The 25,357-nt window shown below is 37.5% G+C and overlaps 1 protein-coding gene across 2 annotated transcripts in view; it reads left to right on the top strand.

Moving 5' to 3' along the window:
• Positions 1–915: 915 nt before the first annotated feature.
• The window catches only part of Ent3 (equilibrative nucleoside transporter 3), a 39,003-nt gene continuing 14,561 nt past the window's right edge, over positions 916–25,357 (top strand). For both annotated transcript variants that reach the window (XM_076173440.1, XM_076173442.1), the window contains exons 1-6: positions 916–1,033; positions 4,657–4,718; positions 5,751–5,882; positions 8,756–8,910; positions 17,268–17,399; positions 19,634–19,708. In XM_076173440.1, the coding sequence (XP_076029555.1) occupies positions 4,696–4,718; positions 5,751–5,882; positions 8,756–8,910; positions 17,268–17,399; positions 19,634–19,708 (517 nt within the window). In that variant the 5' untranslated portion in view covers positions 916–1,033; positions 4,657–4,695. The remainder of the gene's footprint in view (positions 1,034–4,656; positions 4,719–5,750; positions 5,883–8,755; positions 8,911–17,267; positions 17,400–19,633; positions 19,709–25,357) is intronic.

Raw genomic sequence — 25,357 nt, forward strand, 5'->3', positions numbered from 1 at the left:
AAGTCTATCTATCTATCTAGGTAGCATCTGCTACTCTAAGTAACCCGTCTGGGCCACTGCCCTTGTCGTTCTTGCCAATTCTGCCTCTAATCAGTTATGACTTCAATTGAGAGTAAGCACAAGAACTGTATTGTAGCATTGTAGCGTAAATGTATGTATTTAAGCAGGGTTGATAAGGAGAACACTGATATCAGCTCGACTGATCCAATCATGCATTTAATGTACATCGTGCAAGCAAAATTTCTAAATAATTTTGGGGTAAAAAGAATGTCGTGATGTATACCGGGAATAGTATTATGGATGCTGTGGGGGATTCTTATGTCACCTGACCCTGCTTACTTTAAGTTTCGGACACGGTGCTCGATGAGAAGAACTATATATGCAAATGTACTCGTAATCATAAGTTTTCTGAATGCAAGGCAGATGAAAAAATGTAGGCTATAAATAAAGATTATGCAGATCACAAACATGGGCCAATAGTATTAAGTGTTCGGTATGTGAAAAAAAAGGACTATGAATAGAGCGCACCAGTTTTTCGAAAAAGGACTGATTAAACCTTGTCCAAGAATTAGAATAATCTAAAATTGAAAACATTTTATATGGGAAATAATATATATAAAACCTGAAATATTAAATATTGTATCGGAATTGTAAAACTGAAATGATGAAAGTGAAAGTAAAAAATATATAGATTGCACACGCACTTGCTGAACGGTTTTGAATGTCGCGCCCTTGCACATCCCATTGATCAGCTGCGGTGTGGTGATGGGAATTGTACGTTTCTTCGAAACTTTATTATTTTGAGCTCAGTTTGTGTCTGAAATATGACATATAAATGTCAAATAAATAATCTAATAATACAAAAATATTGTAAATCTAAGGCACAGTTGCACAGAAATATATGTTATAAATGACAGATAACATTGTTTTGTTTGCATATCGAGTTCTTTGTGCTTGTTGTTGTTTATAGTCGTGGAGATTCGGACAAGAACTTGGTAACTGTAAATACTGGGATACGTGGCGTTAGTTTAATGTAAGTGAAGCAGTCTTTTTAAATTTTAATTGTAGTAGTCATGTACATATAGTGAATTAATTGAACACAGACACTATTTTGGAACTGACTGATGTTATTCATTCCAAATAATTTACTCCGATATTGCGTTGAGTGGTTGATATTGTGATTTATATAATATGCATTAACATCTGCTTAATCAAAAATGTTTTGCTTATGCCAGGCATTAAATAATTAGTCAAATAATTTCAATTCATTTATGCTTGTTTGAATATCTAATGATATTAAACTCGTAGGGTTTATAATGTATTAGAATTAGGTTACGATTATTAACTTTTTCATTTGCAGTGACAATTTTCATTATTTCGAAGCTTACCCCAACGTCATTAATAGTTTAAATTTTGATGGAAAGGGTAAAGACTGGATGAGTTAATATGTTCCCACAAGGATTGGTATTGGTGTAGGCTATTAAAACTCTTCTAATTGTTTCACCTTGTTAGTTATTACACACATATAAGTATAATTAGGGCAACCCATACCAGCTGGCAGCATTTGCTTAGATGGATACGCACAGTAATTCTGGAGGTCGTATTGCAAACACAATTTGCAATGCTAAACATGGCAGTACAGTACAGATTTTGTATTACAGTATCACATAAACACACTTTACTTTTCACTTCTTTCGTTTTTGAATTTCAAAAACCTATTTTTCTATGGAATGGTTAGTTTAGATTAGGATATATTAGGTTAGAAACTATTGGACAATGTAAGTTTCATGTGACATGTTAAACATCCATGCTTGTGTGATTTTGGAATTTTACTATAGATTTATTTGTGATGAAAATGTCATAGAGAAATCACCCAAATTTCATCCAAGTTTGGAAAAATGCATCTAATCAGGAAAATAATGATTAATGACTTATTTTTTCATGAACAAATACTTTGCTGGTTGTGTCTCTAAGCTTAATATATTCTTGGCTATGTTTGTATGGTATTGAGGCAGATATGACTCACATAAAATCGTGGTGCTCTATTGGAACAAGTTTTGAAGTTCTATAGATCTTTAGTGTGTCAGGCTTTGTATTGTATTTTCGTAATTATTGGTTACCAGGCTTTAGTAACCTGTACTGGGGTTTTGGCAGCATGTTATTGTGCAGTATAAATTGCTCAATAGCATGAAGCCAATGAAGGCACTGTATGGGCCACTCCTACAGACCAGAGCTATATATCAGTTTATCTATGTCAGTGAAAAACTACTCCTAGAGAAATTATGCTACTCTATTGCACTGTAACTGTCCCTCCATTATGCTGTCCCATCTTGAAACTGTCTTGTACCACTTCTTTGCCTTTGTGGTTGTGGGATAAAAATTTCTGCCACTGAGTTTCCCATGCAGATCGTAAAAGGTGGCTAAAGTAGGACAAAGCGATGGGACTAGGTATCCTAATCTCTGTAATCCTATCCTACTAGGAGTCAAGGCTTAAGAGGGTCTGGGAGGAGATTTCCAACCAAAACCCTAAGATTGGTCTTTTTACGTGGGTGGGTGTGGTACAGGTGAGAGTAAAAGGGAAGAGATGCTTGTGAGAAGGAAAATGGATGTGTCAACATTAAGTGAAACTAAGTTGAAAGATGAGGGTAATTTTGAATTTGGGAGATGTTCAGTGACTAATACTCTGAGGTTGTTGACCTTAGATTGTTGGTTTTGATCTACAAATTCTTTTACATTACTAAACATAGACAAGCTATCAGACTGAATATTTCCCCTCCACAGCCAAATTTTTGAAAGAAGTGCTTTGAGTTTAGCTATAAACTCACAAACTGTTATGTCTGTTCCTTAGAGACTCTGGTTTAGCATATTTAAGAGTATCAAAAATGTGAAGAAGGTAAGAAGGGATGATCCTTCAAGGAGGTGACAAAATCTTCACACTCGTGGGAATGTTAGAAAAAAAATTCAGCAATTCTCTGAAGCTCATAGACACATTTTGTGACATTTTCTCAGGAAAGCCAGTGCACATCAGTGTGGCACAGAAGTACACTGTGATCAGCACCAAAATCTTCACAAAGAAGTTTGAATAACCAGCTGTTCAGAGCATTCCTTTTTATATGGTCAACAATCTTGACCACCAGTAATATCATAGAATGCAAACTGATGGATCATGCAATCCATAAATATCATATGAGAAGCTACTTCCATGACTTGAGCTCTAAAATCAGGTCTTCATTCAAACATACAGTAGATGATACCCCATCGGTTATGCAGGCTCTCAGATTTTCCCACTTCAAACCACGTTGCTTGAAAAATGAATCTTCCATTTGAAAGATATCATCTCCTTTTAATTGTTGTTTTTAGTGCTGCATTCATCAAGAACTCTTCCTTAATGCCTTTGTTTCCCATATGCTAAGCAAATATTAGTAACTGAACACAATTTGTCACATCTGTGGACTTGTCAAGTTGAATTGTAAACACAATTTCAGACATAGAAATATCATTAATCACTTGCTAAAAAAATATCTACTTACATTTCTTCAATTTGTTGGTGGACTGTTTTGTTAGACAGGAAGGTAGAGTTTAAACTTTTTTATTGATTCATCTCCAAGGATACAATGTACCATTTCTTTTGCAGCTGGAAGAACAAGGTCTTGTCCAATGGTTTGAGCTGTCTTTTGTTAGTCATTCATAAGTGAAACTTTATAAGATGCTGTCACTGATGCGCTGGTTTGTTGGAAAAACCTACCGCTTGTATCCGTTTATTGTTTCTTGAACACTGGTTCCATATGCTTGAAAAGGTCGAGATGTTTGTCTTTGAATTCCATATGAGCTCTCTCCATATGTTGAGTGAGAAGGCTTGGTTTCATTGAATCATTGCCTAGTGTTTTTTGACTGTGGAATATCAATACCATTATTTACTGTGAGCATACACCCAAACTGTAAGTGGGTTGGAATATTTCATTCTTTTGCTTATTGTTCCGTCCTGAAGGACAGACAAAAAGAATAAACTTTTTGTTCCAAGTGTTGGATAAAAAGTTGCCCATGGGTACCAGTAACAAAAGCAATAAATAGATAAAAATGTAGATTAAAAATTATTTATTTATTTTTATTTATTTCTTTATTTATCTTATTTGTTATTCTTATTTTTTTATTTATATTTTTAGGCTTGGGTCTATTTTTTTTTTTTTTATATACTTGAGTTGTAAAGTATGATTACATTATGACATCATAATTCAAAGCACAATTTTTTTTACTGATTTAATCTTAATATGTAATTTATAGTTTGTATACTGTTACTTCATTGTACTTGCAGTTAAACCTATCAGTATATTAATAATAAGAATAGCATTAATTCTCACATAACCACAAAATCACTAAACTTTATGCAACTCTTGCAACAAAGCTACAACTAAATTATTGGTGATAAGTAATGTTATCACACCTTTACTATCTGTGAATGTCAGTAGGACTGAGTGACTCAGACTAGTGCTTGGTGCTGTACACGACTGTCTTATTTGGTTTGCATGTTCAATACTTGATCTTTTCAGGCCTTGTACATGGAGGTGTTATGGCCGATAGTTTAATGGTGCATCTTTACTTCCACCTTTTTTTATAATATAGTGTGTTTAATCTAACAAAATGTTTTCTTTATTTCAGATTTAAGATAGGGAGGAGGGAGAGCAAGAGCCAGCAGCCATGATGACCGATGGCACAGATAGGTAAAAGTATTAGAATGTTGAAGATTAACATGTGAAAGGAACTATTCTTTGCACATAAGAATGCTTAATATAAGTTGTTGATTTATATTGGATTACAGATTGAAAGATGTTTGCCAGTTTGTTATATTGTTTGTTAGTTGTATTTATTTTTTGCTTTGCTGAAATGGGAGAGGTAGGCAAGTGGGTATTTGGTGTAGGTGTATAATGATAATATTAATTGTTGCCTAAAGTTTCACGTGGAAAACCCACTCACCTACAACAGCTAGTAATAGTCCCCAGGTCCTCTCTTAGATCTTTCTGGGAAGAAACTTTGGTTTGTTGTGTTGTTGTTCCCTAGACTGTCTGCCCGAGCACTCCTGTCTCCCCAAGTAATGCCATGGCCGAAATGGGGTTTTCCCACAAATCCTGTATGGAGTGTATGTTGTGTTGTTTGCATGCGTGATTGTGTACAGTGCAGTCATCCATGACGTGTTGAATAGTATGGGGTGAAATGTTACATCCTGGGCATCTGTCCACGATGCAGTCATCCAGTCTCTTCTGGTAGCTTAGAAGGGCTGAGTGGTGGTTTGTTGTGTGGGTTATATTGGTGTGGGACTTTCTATATCACTGGCTAAAAGTAATAGGAGAGTAGTTGCCATTTGTCCACTTTTCATGTGTTAAATGGTGTGAGAAATACAGTTGAATTTTACAGAGAGGAATCCTGGGTATAGGTAAGAGACTAAATGTCAGCTCCTCAGGGATGGAGCTTCCGATGGAACTAAGGAGGGTTGATGGGTTTTAGAATTGGGAAACTGGACTATTTATCTTGCAGGACCACCACATTAAGGTACCCATGTCCTGGTGTAGGTGTTTACTTCATGATAGCCATCCTTACAAATGGGGGTTACGTCTTTGGTACAGAAGAAAAAACGTATATTTTTGGAAAGTATAAAAGTGATAAATGGATGGTGGAAATTCAGAAGGAATGTGATGAGCATGTGTAATCATATCGTCACCCAGCATTTTAATTACGTAATTTTTCTATCATTCAAGATTTGAAGATGATGACGACGAAGAAGAGAGGGACGGGCCAGGTCGACATATTGCCCCTCCGGTGGACACCTGCAATGGGATCTACTTGGCTCTGGTCTTGGCTGGAGTTGGGTTTCTATTGCCATATAACAGGTAGGAATAAAAAGAAAATACCTCAATCACTTTTGTGTCTATATTTATTATTTCTAATGAGTTATAATTCAGCAGTGAAGGTAGGGAGTTGTTCAATCAGTGCTGAGGTGGCTTGGGTTTCCAGAAAGAATGAATGGGGAAATAGTAAAGACTGTGGAAAACAAATGGAGTGAACTTAAGGGGAAAATTAAGACTGATGTGGGCAGATGTGATGAAGGGCTTTGGATGCATGTGGAATGATGTTGAACAGAGAAGAATAAGTGCAAAAGAGGAGTGACTGGAGGGAGATGAAAAATGGATGAATAAAGGGATAGTCTCATCTACTTATAAATTATTTTGAGTAGATAAAACTACTACACTCCCACTTGTCCTCTTTTCCCTTGTAAAGTGGATAGTGATCAGAACAAATCAGCTGTTAGGCTCTGGAAAAGCTGTGCCTTGCTCCATTGCCTGTGACCCAAGCAGTATGGTGGAAGCCAGGATACATACATATACCAAAGACTCTTTCTCCTTTACAAGGGAGGTAGCCAAAAAAACAAAGGCATAAAATCCACTCCCACCCATTCCATCCCCACATATTCCACTCCCATTCACCCCCATCCCTCCCTCTTATCTTGGTTCCTCCTGGATGACGGGTCATCCCTGCATCTCGCCCACTGCCCTGGGTCAGAAGCAGGACAGGGTAGCCCTGAAATATTGAGAAAGGGGGAAGGGGTAGTTGATGATTTGGTTTAACATCACAAAACTCCCCCTGTCAGGAGGTTAGGACTGTGTACCTTACGGGGGACTTTGTAGCTTAGAATTTAATGAGCCATGCCCTTGGTTCAACTTGCCAGTGGCAGGGTTTGTACCACCATCACCTCAGCCTCCATCACAAGTAGTGATGCCTTAACCCAACCCACTTGGCCTGTGAGCATCCAGGATGAGTTGCTAAATAAGTTTAAATTGCATATGGTGTGGGTATGTGCTTTAACTCAGCCACCTCCTTACAAAAGGGAAAAGGTAATGATAATTGTTGCCATGCAATTAACTGACCAGAAGCTTGCAATCCTTCAGCTAGCAATGGTCTTCCATCAATATCTCTAGGAAGAAACATTGAATTACATTGTCTTCATTGTATTAATGTGGGCTGTCTATCTCTGGCTGTAGTACAGGGTTTATACATGTCCTTAAAATACTATAAAGTCATGTATTTTTGTATTATAAAAGTCCAAAACTGACAAATCCTTCAATTCTTGAACATTCAAAGGTCATGAGAGAGTCGTCTTTTTTTCTCTCTCTCTCTCTCTCTCTCTCTCTCTCTCTCTCTCTCCCTCCCTCAAATAAAACAATTCCCTCATTAATTGTGGTGGTTCTGGCAGTGGCCAAGACATTGTTCTTCAGGTCCACTGCCCATGAATAACATTTTCTGATTATTTTTGAAAGTGCTGGGCTATGTATCCAGCAATTTCTGGTCTTGAAAAAGTGCAAGAATGGGTCATGAAAAGTCCTTAGAAAGTCATGAAAAAAATAATCAGACAAAGAGTGGGAACCCTGTAGTTGTAGGATGACGGGGGTAGTCGTTTGTTGTGAAAAGGTGGAGAAACTACAGATGATAGGAAAGATGTCTCGAGTGCAGTTCAGAGAACAATTGTGAGCCCTTCAAGGCTGTAACTCCAGATCAGAGCCCTTACATACTTAAGTACCGCCCCAGGGGTAAGTTCTCAATGATGCCTCCCCTCCCCCTCCCCCTCCCCCCAACACCACTTCCCATCTCCACCGTCCCTTACAGCCTGTTTTAGCTATTGGATTGCAAAATGATTAAACGGAGTTTAAGAATTATATTTAATGTCCCTGTTGCAAGAAGTGTAAGGGAAAGATATTTCATATGCTGTTGATTCTAATACAAAAGTAATATATTACGGTAAAATATTCAGGGCTCCTTTGACCTTTTTTTAGTATAATTATTTTGTCAGCTTTGTGGGCGGCATGTCCAGACTAGAATTGCCGCCCCCACTAAATGTGCTGCCCCAGGGCATATATATATATATTTTTTGTAGATGTACATTAGTTACCCCCAGATTCAGTGAACTGGTTTGATCATGTTTTCTGTGTTTATTATTACTCAAAGTAATAGAGAACGAGTAATACAGCAGTGACTATATTCTATAATGCAAGTAGTGTGATGCAAATTACATTTGGCAGTTGATGCTGTGTGCAGAATTTGAGTTGTACTGAAATGGTTAAGAGGGTAAGAGTCAATTATGTGTTTGTGTATATTTTGTGTCCTATGCCAGTCTGTTATATCCAACTTAGAAGAGCCCTTTGTCATTAACAGGCAAAAAATATGTGGATTAAGCTGTCAAGATTAACCTTACACAGATGACTGTGGGAAATTTGTAACATTTAAGTATTTTGTTGTCACTGAAACTAGACAGTATTCATGTAAAAGAGCTTGTCACTAAATGGTACAGGTTACTACTCTTGTAAGGATTTTTTTTAACAAAGAATTACAAAGGTGGAGCATGCCAACAGGAGACCTTTTGGTCCATAACTAGGTTGGATGTGAAAAAAAATAATGATAGATAAAGAAATATATAATATAAATTATAATAGATGAAATAAATAAATGCATAGGTATAGTTAAATAATAAATAAACAAGTAAATAGTAAATAATTATAAATTGACATATAACTAATAATAAATGTGAATCAAGCAAATAATAATAAACAAACAGACAAATTATAACAAAACAAATAATATAAGATAAATTAATCATTACAGCATCTTGTTTAGATGTTTCTATATAACTTGGGTAAATAAAGGTTAATAAAAATAGATTTTGTATCTGGCATAGTTTTGAACATGATAGTAAAAGCTACTTCTCTTTCAGTTTTACCATTGCAGTTGACTACTTCTTGGAACGATATCCGAGGACAAATATTGTGTTTGACATCTCCATTGTGTACGTCCTTGTGGCCTTTGGAGCTGTTCTTATCAGCAACCTCATTGTGGAAATGGTGCCTCTCAACACAAGAATTATCTTTGGTTAGTTAGCATGTGGGAGTCTTTAAATTAGGCTATTCTCTGAGATCTTTGTTTTATGTGTAGTAAATGTGTATATGGCTGCTTATATTATTTTATGATTATTATTTCTTTGTGTTTCTTTGTTCATTTACTTGCTGGCTATTGCGTGTACATGTAAAATTGTTGGTTATATTGGATGTATTTTGTGTTAGTAAGTCATAGAAGTTGTTATATAATTGCTTATATACCTCTAGGTTTCCTTTCCTTTTTCTATAACTTAATCCTAATTTTTTTTACATTCTTTGTTTTTCTTCTTTTCATTCTTTTCTTATCCAGTCATGTACAGTTGGAGAAACAAATTTCTCATACTTTTTGAGGTGAAGTCTCAGTATCTAGTGGCAATGACTGGGTGGAAGTTTTTCAGTTTATGTAAATTGAAACCCTGTTAATACCAATCAAGCTAATTGTCCCAAAGAATTTATTTCACAAACTGTACAAACACTTTCTCAATGGCTGTCATTTTAAGAGTGTCATAGAATGTAGCAGATTTTATTTAGATGGTCACATACTCTACATTAATATGCTTTTGTACTTTATGTATTTATTGCATGCCATAGAAGTGCTAGCATGTTAATGCATGCCAGGTAAAATGCATGAGTGTATGGTAGGATTATAATACAAAGGATAATGAAAGCATTTCATTGTGATAACCAGCACTATAAGAGACATTACCATACCAATGAAATGGAAGTCATAGGGGGTGATAAAAGGATAGATTTAAGAAGGGTAGTAGAATTTGAGTGCCAGGTAAAAATTATAGTAGAGAGTTGGTAGTGGAGATGTCATTAAGAAAGTCAAGATTTAGTACACATGGGAAAAGATGGTGGATTGAAAGATGGTTGATAAGGCATTAATGGACCATGTAGTGGTATCCAAAGGAAGAATAGGAAGAGTTCTGGATCTCCATATTCTTAGAGGAGAGAGTGAGGGAATATCAGTTAATTTTTTTTGGTAGAAGGGAAGTTGAGAGTGGAGAATAGGTGGAGAAAGTGGAAAAGGGCGGAAGGTAGAGAGGTGATTAGAGTAAGCAATTTAAAGAAGGAATACCAGAAGAAACTGAAAAAAAGTATGGGAGGTAGTGAAGGATAGGGTAGAAGTTGTAGTAGAAGAGGAATGAGTTTATTTCAAGGAAGAAGTGACAAGGTGTGCAAAGATGGTATGCGGAAAAAGGAGGACGGGAGGGAATAGAAAGGGGTAATGAGTAGTGAAATGACGAAGAAGTACAAGAAAAAGAGAGAAGTGAAATGTATGATACACACATACATACGTATATACACATACCAAGGGCTCTTTTCCCCTTACCAGGGAGGGAGCCAAAATTGAAAGGCATAATTCCACTCCCACCCATTCCACCCCCATTCACCACCCCTCCCTTTGTCTCATCTTGGCTCCTCATGGATGACTGGTCATCCCCTCATCTTGCCCACTGCTCTGAGTCAGAAGCAGTGCAGTATGACATTGCACATCCACAGCAAGGCCACTTCATTTAATCAGCAGTGGTGTTCATATGGGTTATAAGTCTCTTGCAAGAAAAAACTGGAGCAATGGATTGATTAATTGATGCAAGAAAACACCAAATGATGAACAGATTTAGTGAAACCAAAGCATTGTGTAGCAGGTTGGTATAGTGGACTGGGAAATGTAAAATTTCAGTGGCCTGAGAAATTTGAAATTGGTGCTGAATTAGTAAAAGAACCAAATTACAATTATAGTCTGTGCACTGCAAGGTGTCCATTTAGAGTGAAGCATATGTCTTGATTTACTACTAACCATTCTACCAAATCAACTGCAGTACTTGCCTCTCTCTTATTTCCCATTTATATGCTATTTCATTTTATTTTATTTTTTATTTATTTATTAGGAAGCTTGCTGGCAGAGTGGGTTAGGGCATCGATACTTATGGCGAAGGTCAAGGTGAGGGTGGTTCGAATCCTGCTACTGGTGAAGTTGAACCAAGGGCATAGTTCATTAAATTCCATGCTACAAAGCCCTCTGTGAGGGGCACTATCCTAGCCTCCCGATAGGGGGGTAGTGTGTGACGTTAAACCATATCATCATCATTTATTTATTTATATATATATTTTTTTTTCATATACTCTGTATATAGTAAAGGAAGCTGTATGATACAATGAATATCACTTTTTAGGATTATAGCAACAATTTGAATAGATTCTATAACAGGTGGCAGTACTTTTTCTCCATGTTGCCACGTTGAGGCGTCACAGGCGAGACATGTGGGATGGGGTATAGGTAATCTTTGTTATAATCCTAAAAAGTGACACTTTTACTGTTCAGCTCCCTTTACTATTTGCAGAATTAGAAAAAAATAAAATAGTGCATAGATGGGAAGTAAGAAAGAGAGAGAGAGAGGCAGGCATATATTAAGTTTGATTTGGCATAACGTATGCCACACACTGAATGAACTTCTTGGTATGCACAGACTATAGTAGGGGCTAGCGAAGATCAACCCATATTGTATTTCTTTTATTTCTCTTCCATTTTTGTGTACGTTTCGTGGTCTAAACTTTTGTTCCAATCTATAAACTATATTTTTTGCCCTATTTTTTCTTGTTTATTTATTTTTTGTTACTACCAATGACATTCATCGTGTATTATTAATTTTGTATTTCTATTTAAGATTTGGACCACCACATCCTTGTACTGTCCCAAAAAATAGCATTATGCCTTCACCCGTCCATGGTGTAAGGAATGCTGAAATGAGGCAGGTTACTTGGTAAGGAAAGATGAGGTGGAGAATGAACGTTTGAGATGAGGGAAGCTTATGTGTCAGCATCATTTGTTTGCCTCAAATTTCTTTGACCAAAGAAATGGGACAGAAGAGAAACAAAAGGACATGAAAAAAAACTAAAGAAAGACAGTTACAGAAGAGATTTGAAAAAGAACACCTTCCCACAAAGAGTGATTGATGTCTGGAACAAACTAAATGGAGAAACAGTGAGTGCCAAAACTATACAAGATTTTAAGAATAAACTGGATGCGGAGAGATACGAAAACGAGTCACTACAAGCATAGCTCTCGTCCCGTAAAATACAACTAGGTACAACTAGGTAAATACATGACAGTCAGGAGTGGTCCTTAGGCAGGCCCGTCCACAAGTTTCTATGGGAAAGTGTTGGACATTTGTGAGCATTCAGGGACATTTTTTCCTGTAGTCTCTTGGAATATATCTCTTGTTGGGCATCTGAATGGTCACTGTTATCTCTTCTACTGCTCTGTCTAGAAGTAGATCCATTGCAACAGTCTTCAAGTTATTGTCTGTTTTCTGTTTTTTTTCCATATAGTTATTTGGTGATTTTTTTAGAGGGAAATGGCTTAAGGAGAGGCCATGTATAGTTTCCCATGTTGTTTGTAGTTGGAGGGAGGGTGAGCACATCATCATGTACCAGGAAGTTGCCTTTCGGTTATGTTGAGGACTCAGGTTATCTGGTGTGATGGTTATTAGAGATTGATATATTTAGATTGGGGGATTGTTGTTGTATTTTGTGTCCGCTTTAGTCTGCTGTATGTGGTACACTTCATATTACCTGCCAGTATTTGGTTTGTCATTGAGTTTAGTGGTTGGAGTTGAGATATTTATGTGGTTGGTATCATATAAATATGATGAAAGTTTTTTTCTTTATCTGTGTTTGTATTATTATTATTTCAGTTGTGATGTCTGCTAGTAATTGTTTAGTTTCTTTTGTACAAAGAGGGGTATGTTGTGTGTTAGTGTTACAGGTCCATTTTTTTGTTAAGTGATGTTCTCTGAGGAAATAATGAAACATTAGGGAAGTTGATAGAGAGAGATCTTAGATCCAGTTAAGAGACTTGAATGCCAGCTCCTTGTCGCTGCAAGCTGGAGCTGGTATTGATGGTCTCTGGAAATATACAGATAGGAAATGGTCCTTTCTTATATCCATCCCATAGGGCCTCTGCTTAATTGCTCATCATTTGTCCAAGATGTCTGTTTTGGGTGAGACATATGTCTTTGTGTTATCTATTACATATAAAACAATGTTTTCTTACAGTATAAACTTTAATGTTATCGTCATCCAGGAGGTGCTCAGATGAGAGGGAGGGTGGGAGGGGTGTGGAGTGTATTTAGGGATGAAATGGGTGGGAGTGTTTTTATGCCTTTCCCTTTTTGGCTACCTCCCTTGGAAGGGGGAAAAAGCCTTGGTATATGTATGTATCAACTTTAATAAGTATAAAAAAAAAGGTACCTTGATTAAATTTGACTTGAAAGGAAAGCTAGTAGTATTGCAGTTATAATGGTAAAGTAGAGTAATTGCTAGCAAAAGTAATACTATTGCAAGATTACAAGTTTCATGTAATGGTTACAGATGTGTGGAAGCATGCAGTTGTTTTCTTCATAAAGAACTATTACACACTGTTTTTGACATTGGTTACGAAATTGTATTTTGCATGTTTACCAATCTAATATTAACACCTGTTGTAGCTGGTGCACCAATGTAGTATATTTTTGGATTTCACATCTTGAAGTATTATTAATTTTCATTATACAAGAGACAGCTGTCACAGAGTTTGTTTTACCACCATATGGCGATTTAATGCCATTATTTACCTCCTCAGACTTTATCTGCTTGCCCATCCCTCTTTATATTTCTATTTTGTTTTTCATACTCGCTGCAAATTTGTTTGATTTACCATGGATCTGATCTCTTAACTGCACTCTTCACACTGACTCGTCACTAACACAAGCTTTGTGTTCATTAGTATCTATACCCCAGCCAGGCGTGTCCCCAAGAAGTCCAGTGAAGCATGGGTCACTTTTAACTCGGGGCCTTCCACCATAAAGATAGGTGCATGAAATTAAGGTAAATTTATAAATTTATCTCTAAGAGTTTTTCATGGTCCCTAGTTTTTTTTTTTATTGTTGAACACTAGCTAACTAAGTGAACCTAACCTGTACAGTGTTGAATCTAAATCTGCCATAAGTATAATGGCACCATCAGATATTTGGTAGAAGAAAAAATTCAAGTGAAGGTAAAATGGAGAAGATAAGGGAAGCAGAGAAATGCTGAAGGGGAGCAATTCAAAAGAAAAGGAAAAGGAAAAAGAATATCAGGCAAAGCATGAGAAATATAAGAGGTAACATGGGATAAAAGAGAAATGGGAGTAAAGGAAGACAGTGTGTGTTTCAGGAAGGAAGTGCGAAAATGTGTAAAGATGGTGTGTGGGATGAAGAAGGTAGGAGGTAAACAGGAGGAGAGGCAGTGGATGGTGGGATGAACAGATAAAAGCAGTGGTGTCAGAAAAAAAGTGTGCATATGAAGATTGGTTACTAAGTAGAGCTTGGAAGAAGATGGTAGGTATGGAAGTAGAACAAAGGTGAGAGAGGCTAAGAGGAGACTAGATGTGGGCTACGTGTTTGATGGAGATTTTTGAAAGGTATAGAAAATGTCATGGAAAGAAATCCCAAGAGTTAGTGGTGTGTGAGTTAGGTAGAGAGGAGAACGTAAGTGGTGCAGATGGATAAATGCTACTGGAAGTGAAGGCAGCAAGGAAAAGATGGGTCAAGTATATCAGGAAGTTGTTGAATGTAGAAGAGAATAGGGAGGATTTTTTTGTTTATGGTAGTAGGACGGAGAGGGGGGGTCGCCGATTTAATGAAGTGGCCTTGATGTGGATGTGCTGTGTCCTGCAGCACTACTTCTGACCCAGGGTAGTGGACAGGGTGGAGGGATGACCCGTCATCCAGGAGGTGCTCAGATAAGAGGGAGGGTGGAGGGGTGTGGAGTGTATTCAGGGATGGAATGGGTGGAAATGATTTTATGCCTTTCCCTTTTTGGTTACCTCCCTTGTAAGGGGGAAAAAGCCTTGGTATATGTATGTATGTAGTAGGAACGTCTAGGAAAAGGACTGTGATTGGAGAGGAGAATGTTAGGACAATACAAAATGAGGAAGTACAAAGAACACTGAAAGAGGTGAGAGGTGATAGATGGGTTAGACATCTGGGTTAGATGTCACATGGATTGTCTGGAGAGATGAGTACTTATATTGGAATGATTGGTGAGATTCTTTAATGGGTGCCTAAGGAAAGAAAGTTTACAGGAGAAGTGGATTTATAGTTCCACTGTACAATGGAAAGGGGGATAAGTACAAATGTAATGGAGTCAGTCCCTGTTATTTGTAGGGTTTAGGTATCAACTCCCCCCCCCCCCCCATCCCCCATCCCCCACAAATAAAAAATGCAAATACTGGAAGCATACCCATAAAACCCTAATTTCTATTGTTTAAGCCACAGTATATACCTACAAATCTTTTATAATGCCATTGAAAAATATTTTAAGGCTAAGTTATATGATTTTATTCATTGAAAGATAAAAAAGTAACTAAAGAATGTAATTTTCCTGGAAAAGATTATGTATGGCATTGTACAGTATATGTACAGTGTACTCTATTATGAGTCATGTCAAACAGTAGGATATAACATTTTCTCTTGATATAACCAAGTATTAAAGAAAATATTCCAAGGCACAAACTCACCCTTCATCCATCCAACACCCATCTGTTGTCCTTTTATCATAGCTCCTTGTGCATGAAGGGCCATCCTTGCCCCCTGACCACTGCCTGGGTCAAAAACAGTGCAGGGAGAGACAGCACCTCCACAGCAGGGCTGACAGCTATTCCACTCACAAGAAATACAAAGAAAGAAAGGAGAAATCCCATTATGTTGCATCATTTTATCATCTTTTCATGACCATTCTTCACCCACCCTTCCATGTTCAAACTTCTTTTGCTAGTCTTTATTCAATCATTCCCTCCATATGCCCAGACCATCCCTATATTCTTTCATCAATCCTATATGCCTGCTCTCGGCCTCACCTCTTTGTTTTTCACTCCCCGACCTCATTACCCCCACCAAACTTCTTCCTTCTATTCCCTCCTATCCTCTTCATTCCATATACCGTCTTTGCATACCTTGTCACTTCTTTCTTAAAACAAACCCATTCTGTCTCTACTCTCACCTCTGTTCTATCCATCAGCACCTCCCATACCTCTCTCAGCTCCTGCTGGTGTTCCTTCTCCCTTTAGTTCTCAATTGAAATGTTTACTCTAAGCACCTCTCTGCTTTCTGCCCTTTCTACACATACCCTCCACTCTGAACTTCCCATCCGCCAAAAAATTATCTGACATTCCCCCCCTTTCTCCCCTAAGAACATAGACATCCAGATCTCTTACTACCCTTCCTTTGGATATTACTTCATAATTAGACAGATTTTAAAATTTGTATTTAATGTCCCTGTTGTTGCAGAAAGGATATGGAAAAAATTCAGTATTTTATTTATTCTAATGCAAAATTCATTGATTATGGTAAAATATTCAGGGCTTCTTTGACATTTTTTATTATCATAATTTTGTCATCCTTGTGGGCAGCAATTCTAGGCTAGAATGGCTGCCCTTGACCACATGCCACCTAACTCTCACCCCCATGTGTGGGCCCTGCTAGGAGTAGAGATTTTACTCTGACAAAAAGTGGCTTTGGTCCCTTGGAGAACCACAAAACAGTCTCTAAAGCATTTGCTCCATGCTCCTGTGCAATTAATACAACACAATAACATGCAGTCATTACCCGAGTACAGGTACATAATCATTTAAATGAAGTGGTGGCATCCTGCCATGGGTGTGTAATTTCTTGCTGCATTGTTTCTGACATGGCCAGTGGGCAGGGAACAAGGATGACCCTTCATCCAACAGGAGCTAAGATAAAAGAGAAATAAATAGGTGATGGATCAAATGTGATGGGTGGAGTTGAATGCAAGCCTTGTCTGGCTTCCTCCCTGATATTGGTTAGAGGCATTTTGATATACAGTGAGTCCTCCTTATAATTCTTTATCCGGTAAATTCACAGTTACGGTATTTGGTAATTACTACCCTCGATTCTATTTACATTAAGAAAAATTCACAGATATGGTATCCGCTTGTGTTTTGAAGAGGAAAGAGCAGGGAGAAGGTACGTCTGCCATATTCTATTATTACATGTTATAATGGGTTCGGTATACGGTAATTTCAATTTGCGGTAAGGTTTTCAGGAACGCATATGTACCGTATAACGAGGACTTACTGTATAGATAAAAAGATCTGTAAGAATATTTGCATAGGCACTATGTATTCCAGTCATTGTGTACATGTAAGAATTAATAAAATGTATAAAGAGTAACATAGAGCCCCTATTAAGGTTGAAACTCTTCTTATCTGTTCCTCTGTCAGAGTGGGCTTGTTCACCATGTGTCAGTAACAAATAGTGTGAAATTTTTTGTCATATATTTTTTTCTTTCTTTCTTCTCCAACAGGATATATTGTGTCCCTCTTCATGCTACTTTTTGTGAGCTTCTTTGAGATCTGGTGGCCTGATACCTTCCCTGCCAATGTGTCCTACACGATCACTCTCATCTCGGTTGCTGTGGCAGCTGTAGGATGTACAGGTTGGTTTGATTCATGAATATAGTCCGATAACTTTATTTGATTACTTTTGTCGTGCACTGGTATGTCTTGTTTATGAAGAGTCACAAGTTTCATTTAAAAACTTGGGACTAATGATGATTCCCTTTAAGTGGTGGGACTAATAATGGTTACCTTTTAAGTGGTGGTCCTGTAAAATAGACATCAGAGAGAATAATTTCCCTGGTGCTTATCTTCAAACTCGCTCAATTCCTTCACCTTCACCTGGATATATAGCCTTGAGAGGCACTTGGGCTATGGATTGGGCCCAAATTTCTCTCTATCAGTTTTGTATTCATTAGTATCTCAACAGTTTGGAAAATAGCACATGTAATTCCCATCATAAAAAAAAGATACTAGAAAAAGAAAAAACAAGAAGAAAAGAAAAAAAAATGCTAGAGAACACAGTATCCTTCATGTTCAAGTCTCTCCTGTCAACTTGATCAAAACTGATGGGAGCACTGACTCCATTTGTTGCCTATGTGGCTCCCAAGTATAGTCAACTCTCAATTAACACAAGTTTAACTAACGCGTTTTTGATTTAACACGAGTTAATTTTTAAGGAATTTTTTTTAAATAACACGACAATTTTGATTTAACATGATTTGAATTTGGTGGTAAAAGCACTGAGAGAGAGGGCATCTGCCCGGTCAGTCTCCCGCGCTCTGTTTTGATCGCAGTCTGAAACTAGCCCTTGTCTACCATTCCGAAAATCCATGAGCTTTAAAGATTAAGGACCGTGATAATAAGTCATAAAGCTTGAAAAATTGTTACACAGAAATGAATAATTTAGTTAGAGGTTGTGAACTCTTGTTTTCTGTTCTACACCAAAACAAAAAAGAAAATGGTGTCACCAGCCCACAATTAATGGTAAACTAATTTTTAAATGTATGGACCGTGATTATAAGTCATAAAAGCTTGAAAAATTGTTACAGAGAAATGAAGTGTGACAGTTGCAAGAAAAGCCATGGCTGATGTAAACTACTACAGAATCATGCAAGCTCAAAAGAAAAAAGTGACAATGCAGACAAAACTAAGTCAGTTCTTCAAAATGAAGCCATTGAAGGAAGAGGAAGGAGAGCAGGTTGTGGAAGGACAGTGGGGTGAGCAAGGACAGTAGGAGTCTGAGGAAGAGGCAAGTGAGCCGGAGAGTGGCTGGGGACAAGAGCGGCTGGTGACGAGTGCCTGGGAGTTGGAGGAAGAGGCAAGTGAGGCGGAGAGTGACTGATGACGAGTGTGCACATAGAATAAATAACTGTGTACTACAAATGAATACAAAGAATGTGTGTTTTTGTTGTTTCTGTAACCTACAAATGTATTAATAATGTGTTTTTTCAAGTTCATAGTAACAAAATAGACAAGACTTTTCCAGTGTCCAGGAACCTAACCCCCCCTATTACCATTATTTCCATTGGGAAAAATATGTTTAACTAACACGATTTTGATTAACGCGACGTCCCCAGGAACATAACCCTCGCGTTAATTGAGAGTTGACTGTACTTGGCTACAGCTGCTGGATATATCGATAAGTTACTCAAGGAAGATGTATTGTTTTGTTGTTTAATGATGAACATACATACATATACCACATTCTGGTTGGAAAACTCCTCCCACACCCTCGTTTTGTCCCCTTTGGGGTATACGGAGTGAAGGATGCCTAGTCCTATCCCCATCCTGTTTTTGTCGCTTTTTACAACTCAAGTGGGAACACTCAGTGGCTGTATTCTTTTTCTCCAACCACAGTGTTTGATAAAAAGAAAATTAATATTCAGAGAATTGGCACAGGACAGTATTGAGAGTGGTGGGACAACATAACAGAGAGACAGTTGCAGTATAATAAAGTAGCATCATTTCTCTATGAATAGAGATTTCCTTAGTCACATACAAAATTATGTGTGGTTCTGGTCCATAGGGGTTGCCCCAGATAGACCCTAAAGTATCATCTGCATGTTACTGATCAGCTTTTAGCCCCACAGTAACATGCAGCCAATACTCCCAGATGGGGGTACATAAGAGTGGAATTTTATTATATTGATGAAGGTGAGACGGTTAACTAGTTTTGAAAATGGGCAGCTTTGCGGTTTATCTTACAGAACCACCACATGCAGGTATCCATCATTGATCCTTGGCTTTTCAGTACTACAAATAAGTCAATCTTTGAGTTTTTAAGACAATAAAGTGATATGTTATTAAGTTGTAATTATTCTTTCCCCCACAGTTCAACAGTCGAGTTTCTATGGCTACACCAGCATGCTGCCCAAGCGATACACGCAAGCGGTCATGACAGGAGAGAGTAAGTTGTCTGTTCCAATCTCTTTTGATATCTTTTGTTTGAAACTGTATATAATATGTATATGATGGTGTGTGTATATGTACTTTAAGAATTTGATTATGGATGGTTTTAGTTTGACCTGTGGACCTGCCCGGTAGACATTGCCAACCTGGGAGCTGTGGGTCTTCTGAAAGAGATCTGGGGCAACAGATTGATTGATTGATATAATTTTATATTTGTCGAGTTCCAGGTTTATGATGATTTTTAAGGTAATCAAACCCCCATCATCTGCTGTCCCTTTGAGTGACCCTGCTTTCTATATGATTGATCAAGATTCAATTGGATTTGCAGAAATGTAATTCAATTGCCTAATTAGGGAGACCTGCATTTTTCTCTCTCTCTCTCTCTCTGAAATTTTATATTTTTACATGCATATTTTTGAAAATTTTAATTTATTTTTATGAAAATAAAACCACCCTTGGACAATGAAAAATGTATGGTATATTTACTAACCACCAACTAGTATATCATCGCCATACAAACAAAATCGGACAAGTGATTACGTAATGTAAACAATACATGCCATCGCCCGCCACTAAAACCTTTAAAAACTTTACCTATGGTATTTTTATTTTCATATTTATAAATCGATGGTGAGTGCTCCAGCAAATTTGTGATGAGAGTTGAGACAATAGAGTCTTGCAGACTCCTTGCTTCTTATGTTTTTGTGTTCAGTTGTCGGATACATGGTGAATGTGTTCTTGTATGAGAATGACTTTTTCTTAGAAATTTCTTTCAAATATTAGGGTGTATCTTCCAAGATGCAGCATCTTGCAAGCTGTAAAATACAATATATATATATGCGCTTGTGGCAGGATCGGAGGAGGGATTGAGGAAGTTGGTGGCAGAGTTTGGGAGAGTATGTGATAGAAGAAAGCTAAAGATAAATGTGGGTAAAAGTAAGGTGATGAGATGTACTAGGGGTGAAAATGGCAGTAGACTGGAAGTGAGCATTAAGGGAGAGCGACTGGAGGAAGTGGATAGTTTTAGATACTTGGGTGCAAATGTGGCAGGAAAAGGTGGAGTGAAGGTGGAGGTAGAATGTAGATTGAGAGAAGCGAGTAAATGCCATGGTGGATTAAAGAGTGTAATGAGGAATAGACATTTGGGAATGGATGCTAAGAGGAGACTGTATGAAGGAGTGATTGTGCCAACAGCACTGTATGGGGCAGAAACATGGAACATAAGAGAAGAAGAGAGAAGGAGTTTGAATGTGTTTGAGATGAGGTGTCTGAGAAGTATGATGGGGGTTACTAGGCTAGATAGAGTGAGAAATGAGGAGGTGAGGAGGAGAACAGGGGTGGAAAAGGAGCTGGGAGATAGGGTTGATGGAAGAATATTAGGATGGTTTGGACACATGGAAAGAATGAGTGAAGAAAGACTAGTAAAAGAGGTATGGAAGGCAGATGTGGAGGGAGTGAACATGAGGGGACGTCCTAGGATGAGGTGGATGGATGGGGTGAAGGGGGCTTTGGGGAGGAGGGGAGTGTCTGTTGAGGAGGGGCAGGAGAGGGCGGAAGACAGGTGAATGGAGAATGGTTGTATATGGATGATGTTGTGATTGCAAGAGGTGGAATGGTGAGCAAAATTTGACGCAGCCCGAAGGGATTTCTCCCCGTCCTCTCCTTTTATACAATGGGGGGACGGAGAGGGGGGTCGCCAATTTAATGAAGCGGCCTTGCTGTGGATGTGCTGTGTCTTGCAACACTGCTTCTGACCCAGGGCAGTGGACAAGGTGCAGGGATGACCCGTCATTCAGGAGGTGCTCAGATAAGAGGGAGGGTGGAGGGGTGTGGAGTGTATTCAGGGATGGAATGGATGGAAATGATTTTATGCCTTTCCCTTTTTGGCTACCTCCCTTGTAAGGGAGGAAAAGCCTTGGTATATGTATGTATGTGTGTGTATATACATATATATATATATATATATATATATATATATATATATACATATTTGAATAAATAGGCAGTAAGTTCTCTTTTAAACATGTTTGGTTAAAGACCAGTGCAAATTCAGTATCAACTAACTTCTTAGTAGTTTTCTCTCTTCCGAATAGACTTCTTGTAATCAGAAGGGAGGTCAAAAACGAGGCTGCCGAGATCCATATTGAATTATTAAGAAAATACTATACAATAATACATAATGCGAGCTTTCGGTTGATGCTTTCAACCATCTTCAGGCGATTATGTATTATTGTATAGTATTTTCTTAATAATTCAATATGGATCTCGGCAGCCTCGTTTTTGACCTCCCTTCTGATTACAAGAAGTCTATTCGGAAGATAGAGAAAACTACTAAGAAGTTAGTTGATACTGAATTTGCACTGGTCTTTAACCAAATATATAAATATATATATATTTTTGGAAATAGACTCATCCACTGGGATTCGAACCCTTGCCTAGGCGGCTTACGTCTTAAAACGCAAAGGCCTTACTGACCATGCTATCACGACCCTTATATATATATATATATATATGCAGAAAACTACTAGGAAAATACAGAAATGAGACCGAGCACTTTTGTCTATTCAGACATTTTCAAGGTGAAAATGTCTGAATGGACGACAGTGCTCGGTCTCATTTCTGTTATTTTCCTGGTGGTTTTTCTGCATACTAGAATCATGCGTTCAAGTGATTTCTTCTGCGTATATATATATATATATATACACACACACACACACACACACTTCAACGAATGGACGGCTTAGAAGACGTTCTGAAGAAAATTGAAGTCTGTGGATCCCAACACAAAGAGAAGTGCCTAGTGTTTTTGCAGGGTGGGGGGGAAATTGCTCGTGGAGTAGTGGGAACGTAGGGAAAGAGGAAAAGGGGAGGGGTTCTGAGGGAAATGGAAGGAAATGAGGAGGGAGTAGACTTTGCCCAGCCAGACAAGCGGAAGGTAAACAAAAGACTTAGCGAGGATCAAATGTCTAATAAAAATGTAAAGATTAGAAGTATAGAGAGGAGCAATACAGAAGAAAGTGACGAGAATATGTTCCAGGGATTTAAAGAGGGTGGGGGGGACACAAACCAACCCCCCCCCCCCCCCCCCCCCCCCCCGACTGATAAGACTAGAGGAGAGAGTTGATAAGGTGATCGAGGACTTGGAACGTAAGTTAGGTAATGTAGACTCCATTTTCCAGAGAATTGAAAGGTTGGAACAACTAGAGAAGGCTAACAGAAACTTAACTGAAGAAATAGAGGACCTAAAAAGACAGTTAGGAAATGTAAAGGAGGAGAATGAGAAATTGAAGAAGAATAGTAATGAAAATAGAGAGAAAATAGCTACAGAAGTTAAAAATTGGAGAATAACTCAAGAAGGGAATAAGGTTTCATTCACTGACATAGTCAAACAGCAATTGAAAGAACATAATGAAGACTCAGTTATTAAAGTGATGAGACAGAAGGAGAATATAGTAAGAGAATTAGCTGACAAAAAGAAATGTATAATTATATTAGGAATGGAAGAGAAACATAACCCAGATAGAACCGCAAGAATCAAGGAGGAAAATGAAAGAGTAAGCAGTTTATTAAAATTAGTCCAGGAAGATGAACCAGAAATTATAAAGGAAATTGAGGAAAAATTCAGACTAGGAAAATATAGTACAGATAAGACCAGACCAATTAAGATTAAATTCAGGTCACAAACAACGGCAGAGAAAATTCTATCCAAGACAGGGAAACTAGCAACAAATGATCAATATAAAAAGGTATGGATAAAAAGAGAAATGAATAAGGAGGAAAGAGAGGCAGAAAAGAAGAAAAGAATTGAAGCTAAGGCAAAAAACGAGGAAAGAACGGAGTCAGAGAAAGAGAGATTCTATTGGAGAGTAGTGAACATGAAAATAAAGCAGTTCGACATACTAAAGAAAAACATAAGGGAAACAGAGAACACAATGGAAGTGGCAGAAAACTAAGAGTGTCTTACACAAATATAGATGGATTGATAACAGGATTGAATGAACTGAATGATTATTTGAAAGAAAAAGAACCGGACATAATGGGAATTGTAGAAACAAAATTAAAAGGCCCACTACCACCCAACAGTGTAGGACATGATACATACAATTATTGGATTAGAAACAGAGAGAAAAAACAAGGGGGTGGAGTTATGTTCCTGACTAAGAAGGATATAAACGTGAAAGGTGTCATATATGGAAAGAATACAATAGAGATGATTATGATAGAAGTGGAAGACCGAGATAAGAAGAGCAGAAAATTTGTGATCAATTATGTGCCTCCGAAAACAGCCTCATGGGAGGAGAGTGAATATAAAAGTATGTTAGAGGACACAAAGATAGCATTAACTAAAATAATGGAAGACGGAGGAAGAATAGTTATGATGGGCGACTTTAATTGCAAAGAAATCTGCTGGGAAGAAATGACAGTAAAGAGTGGTGATGACTCATGGGGAAATGCTCTACTTGAGATGATTACTGACCATTCAATGACACAATGGATACAAGAGAACACTAGGTATAGAAATGAAGAAGAACCATCGAGGCTAGACTTAATAATTACATCTGAACCTAGAATAGTGGACAAGATTGAATATAAAACACCAATAGGTAAAAGTGACCACATATTGATTGAACTGGAACTTAATGAAGAAAAATATATGAAAAGAAATGAACAATATAGAAAAGGAAGAATGATGTATGAAAAAACAAACTTTGATAAAATAAGAGAATTCTTCCAACAAGAAAACTGGGAAGAAATATACAAAGAAGAAACATCAGTGGAAGAGAAATGGAATATTTTGACAAAAATTTACAAAAAAGGAGTGGAAAAGTATGTCCCAAGACAAAAACAAGAAAAAGAATATGTAAAATGCTGGTACAACAAAAGTTGTAGGGAGTTAAAAGACAAAAGAGACAAAGCCTGGACCAGATGGAAAAAAGACAGAAGACCTGAAAAATGGAAAATATATACTGGTTATAGAAATGAATATGTACAAAAGTGCAGAGAGGAAAAAAGAAAATATGAAAAAGATGTTATAGAAAAGTGTAAAGATCAACCAAAACTATTCTACAGATTTGTAAACAATAAACTGAAAAACAAACAAGACTTGGAGAAATTAAGACAAGGAGGAGTTGAATACACTGAGGAAATGGAAATGGCAGAAATTATGAACAAACATTTTAAATCAGTGTTTACAAGGGAAAATATACAACCTGAAGAGATTGAGTGGAAGGAAAAAGTCCCCCCTATGGAAGAAATAGAAGTAACAAAGAATGAAATATTGACACACTTGGGTAATTTTGATGTCAGAAAATCGCATGGGCCAGATGAAATAGCAAACTGGATTCTGAAAGAATGCAGGAATGAACTGGCAGACAAAATACATAGCATAATAAGCAGTTCCTTAAAAGAAGGAAAAGTTCCAGAAGATTGGAAAAAAGCAAATATAGTACCTATATATAAAGGAGGAAATAAAGAAGAACCTACCAACTATAGACCAGTCTCTCTAACAAGTACAATAGCAAAAATATGTGAAAGAATTATCAAAAGTAGATGGGTAAAATACTTGGAAAAAAACAACGTACTAAATCCAAGGCAATTTGGATTCAGACAAGGACGATCATGCGTCACCAATTTAATATGTTTCTAT

Source organism: Oratosquilla oratoria, chromosome 34 (genome assembly GCF_046742065.1).
Source record: "Oratosquilla oratoria isolate Oo_2021 chromosome 34, ASM4674206v1, whole genome shotgun sequence".
NCBI classification, from domain to species: domain Eukaryota; kingdom Metazoa; phylum Arthropoda; class Malacostraca; order Stomatopoda; family Squillidae; genus Oratosquilla; species Oratosquilla oratoria.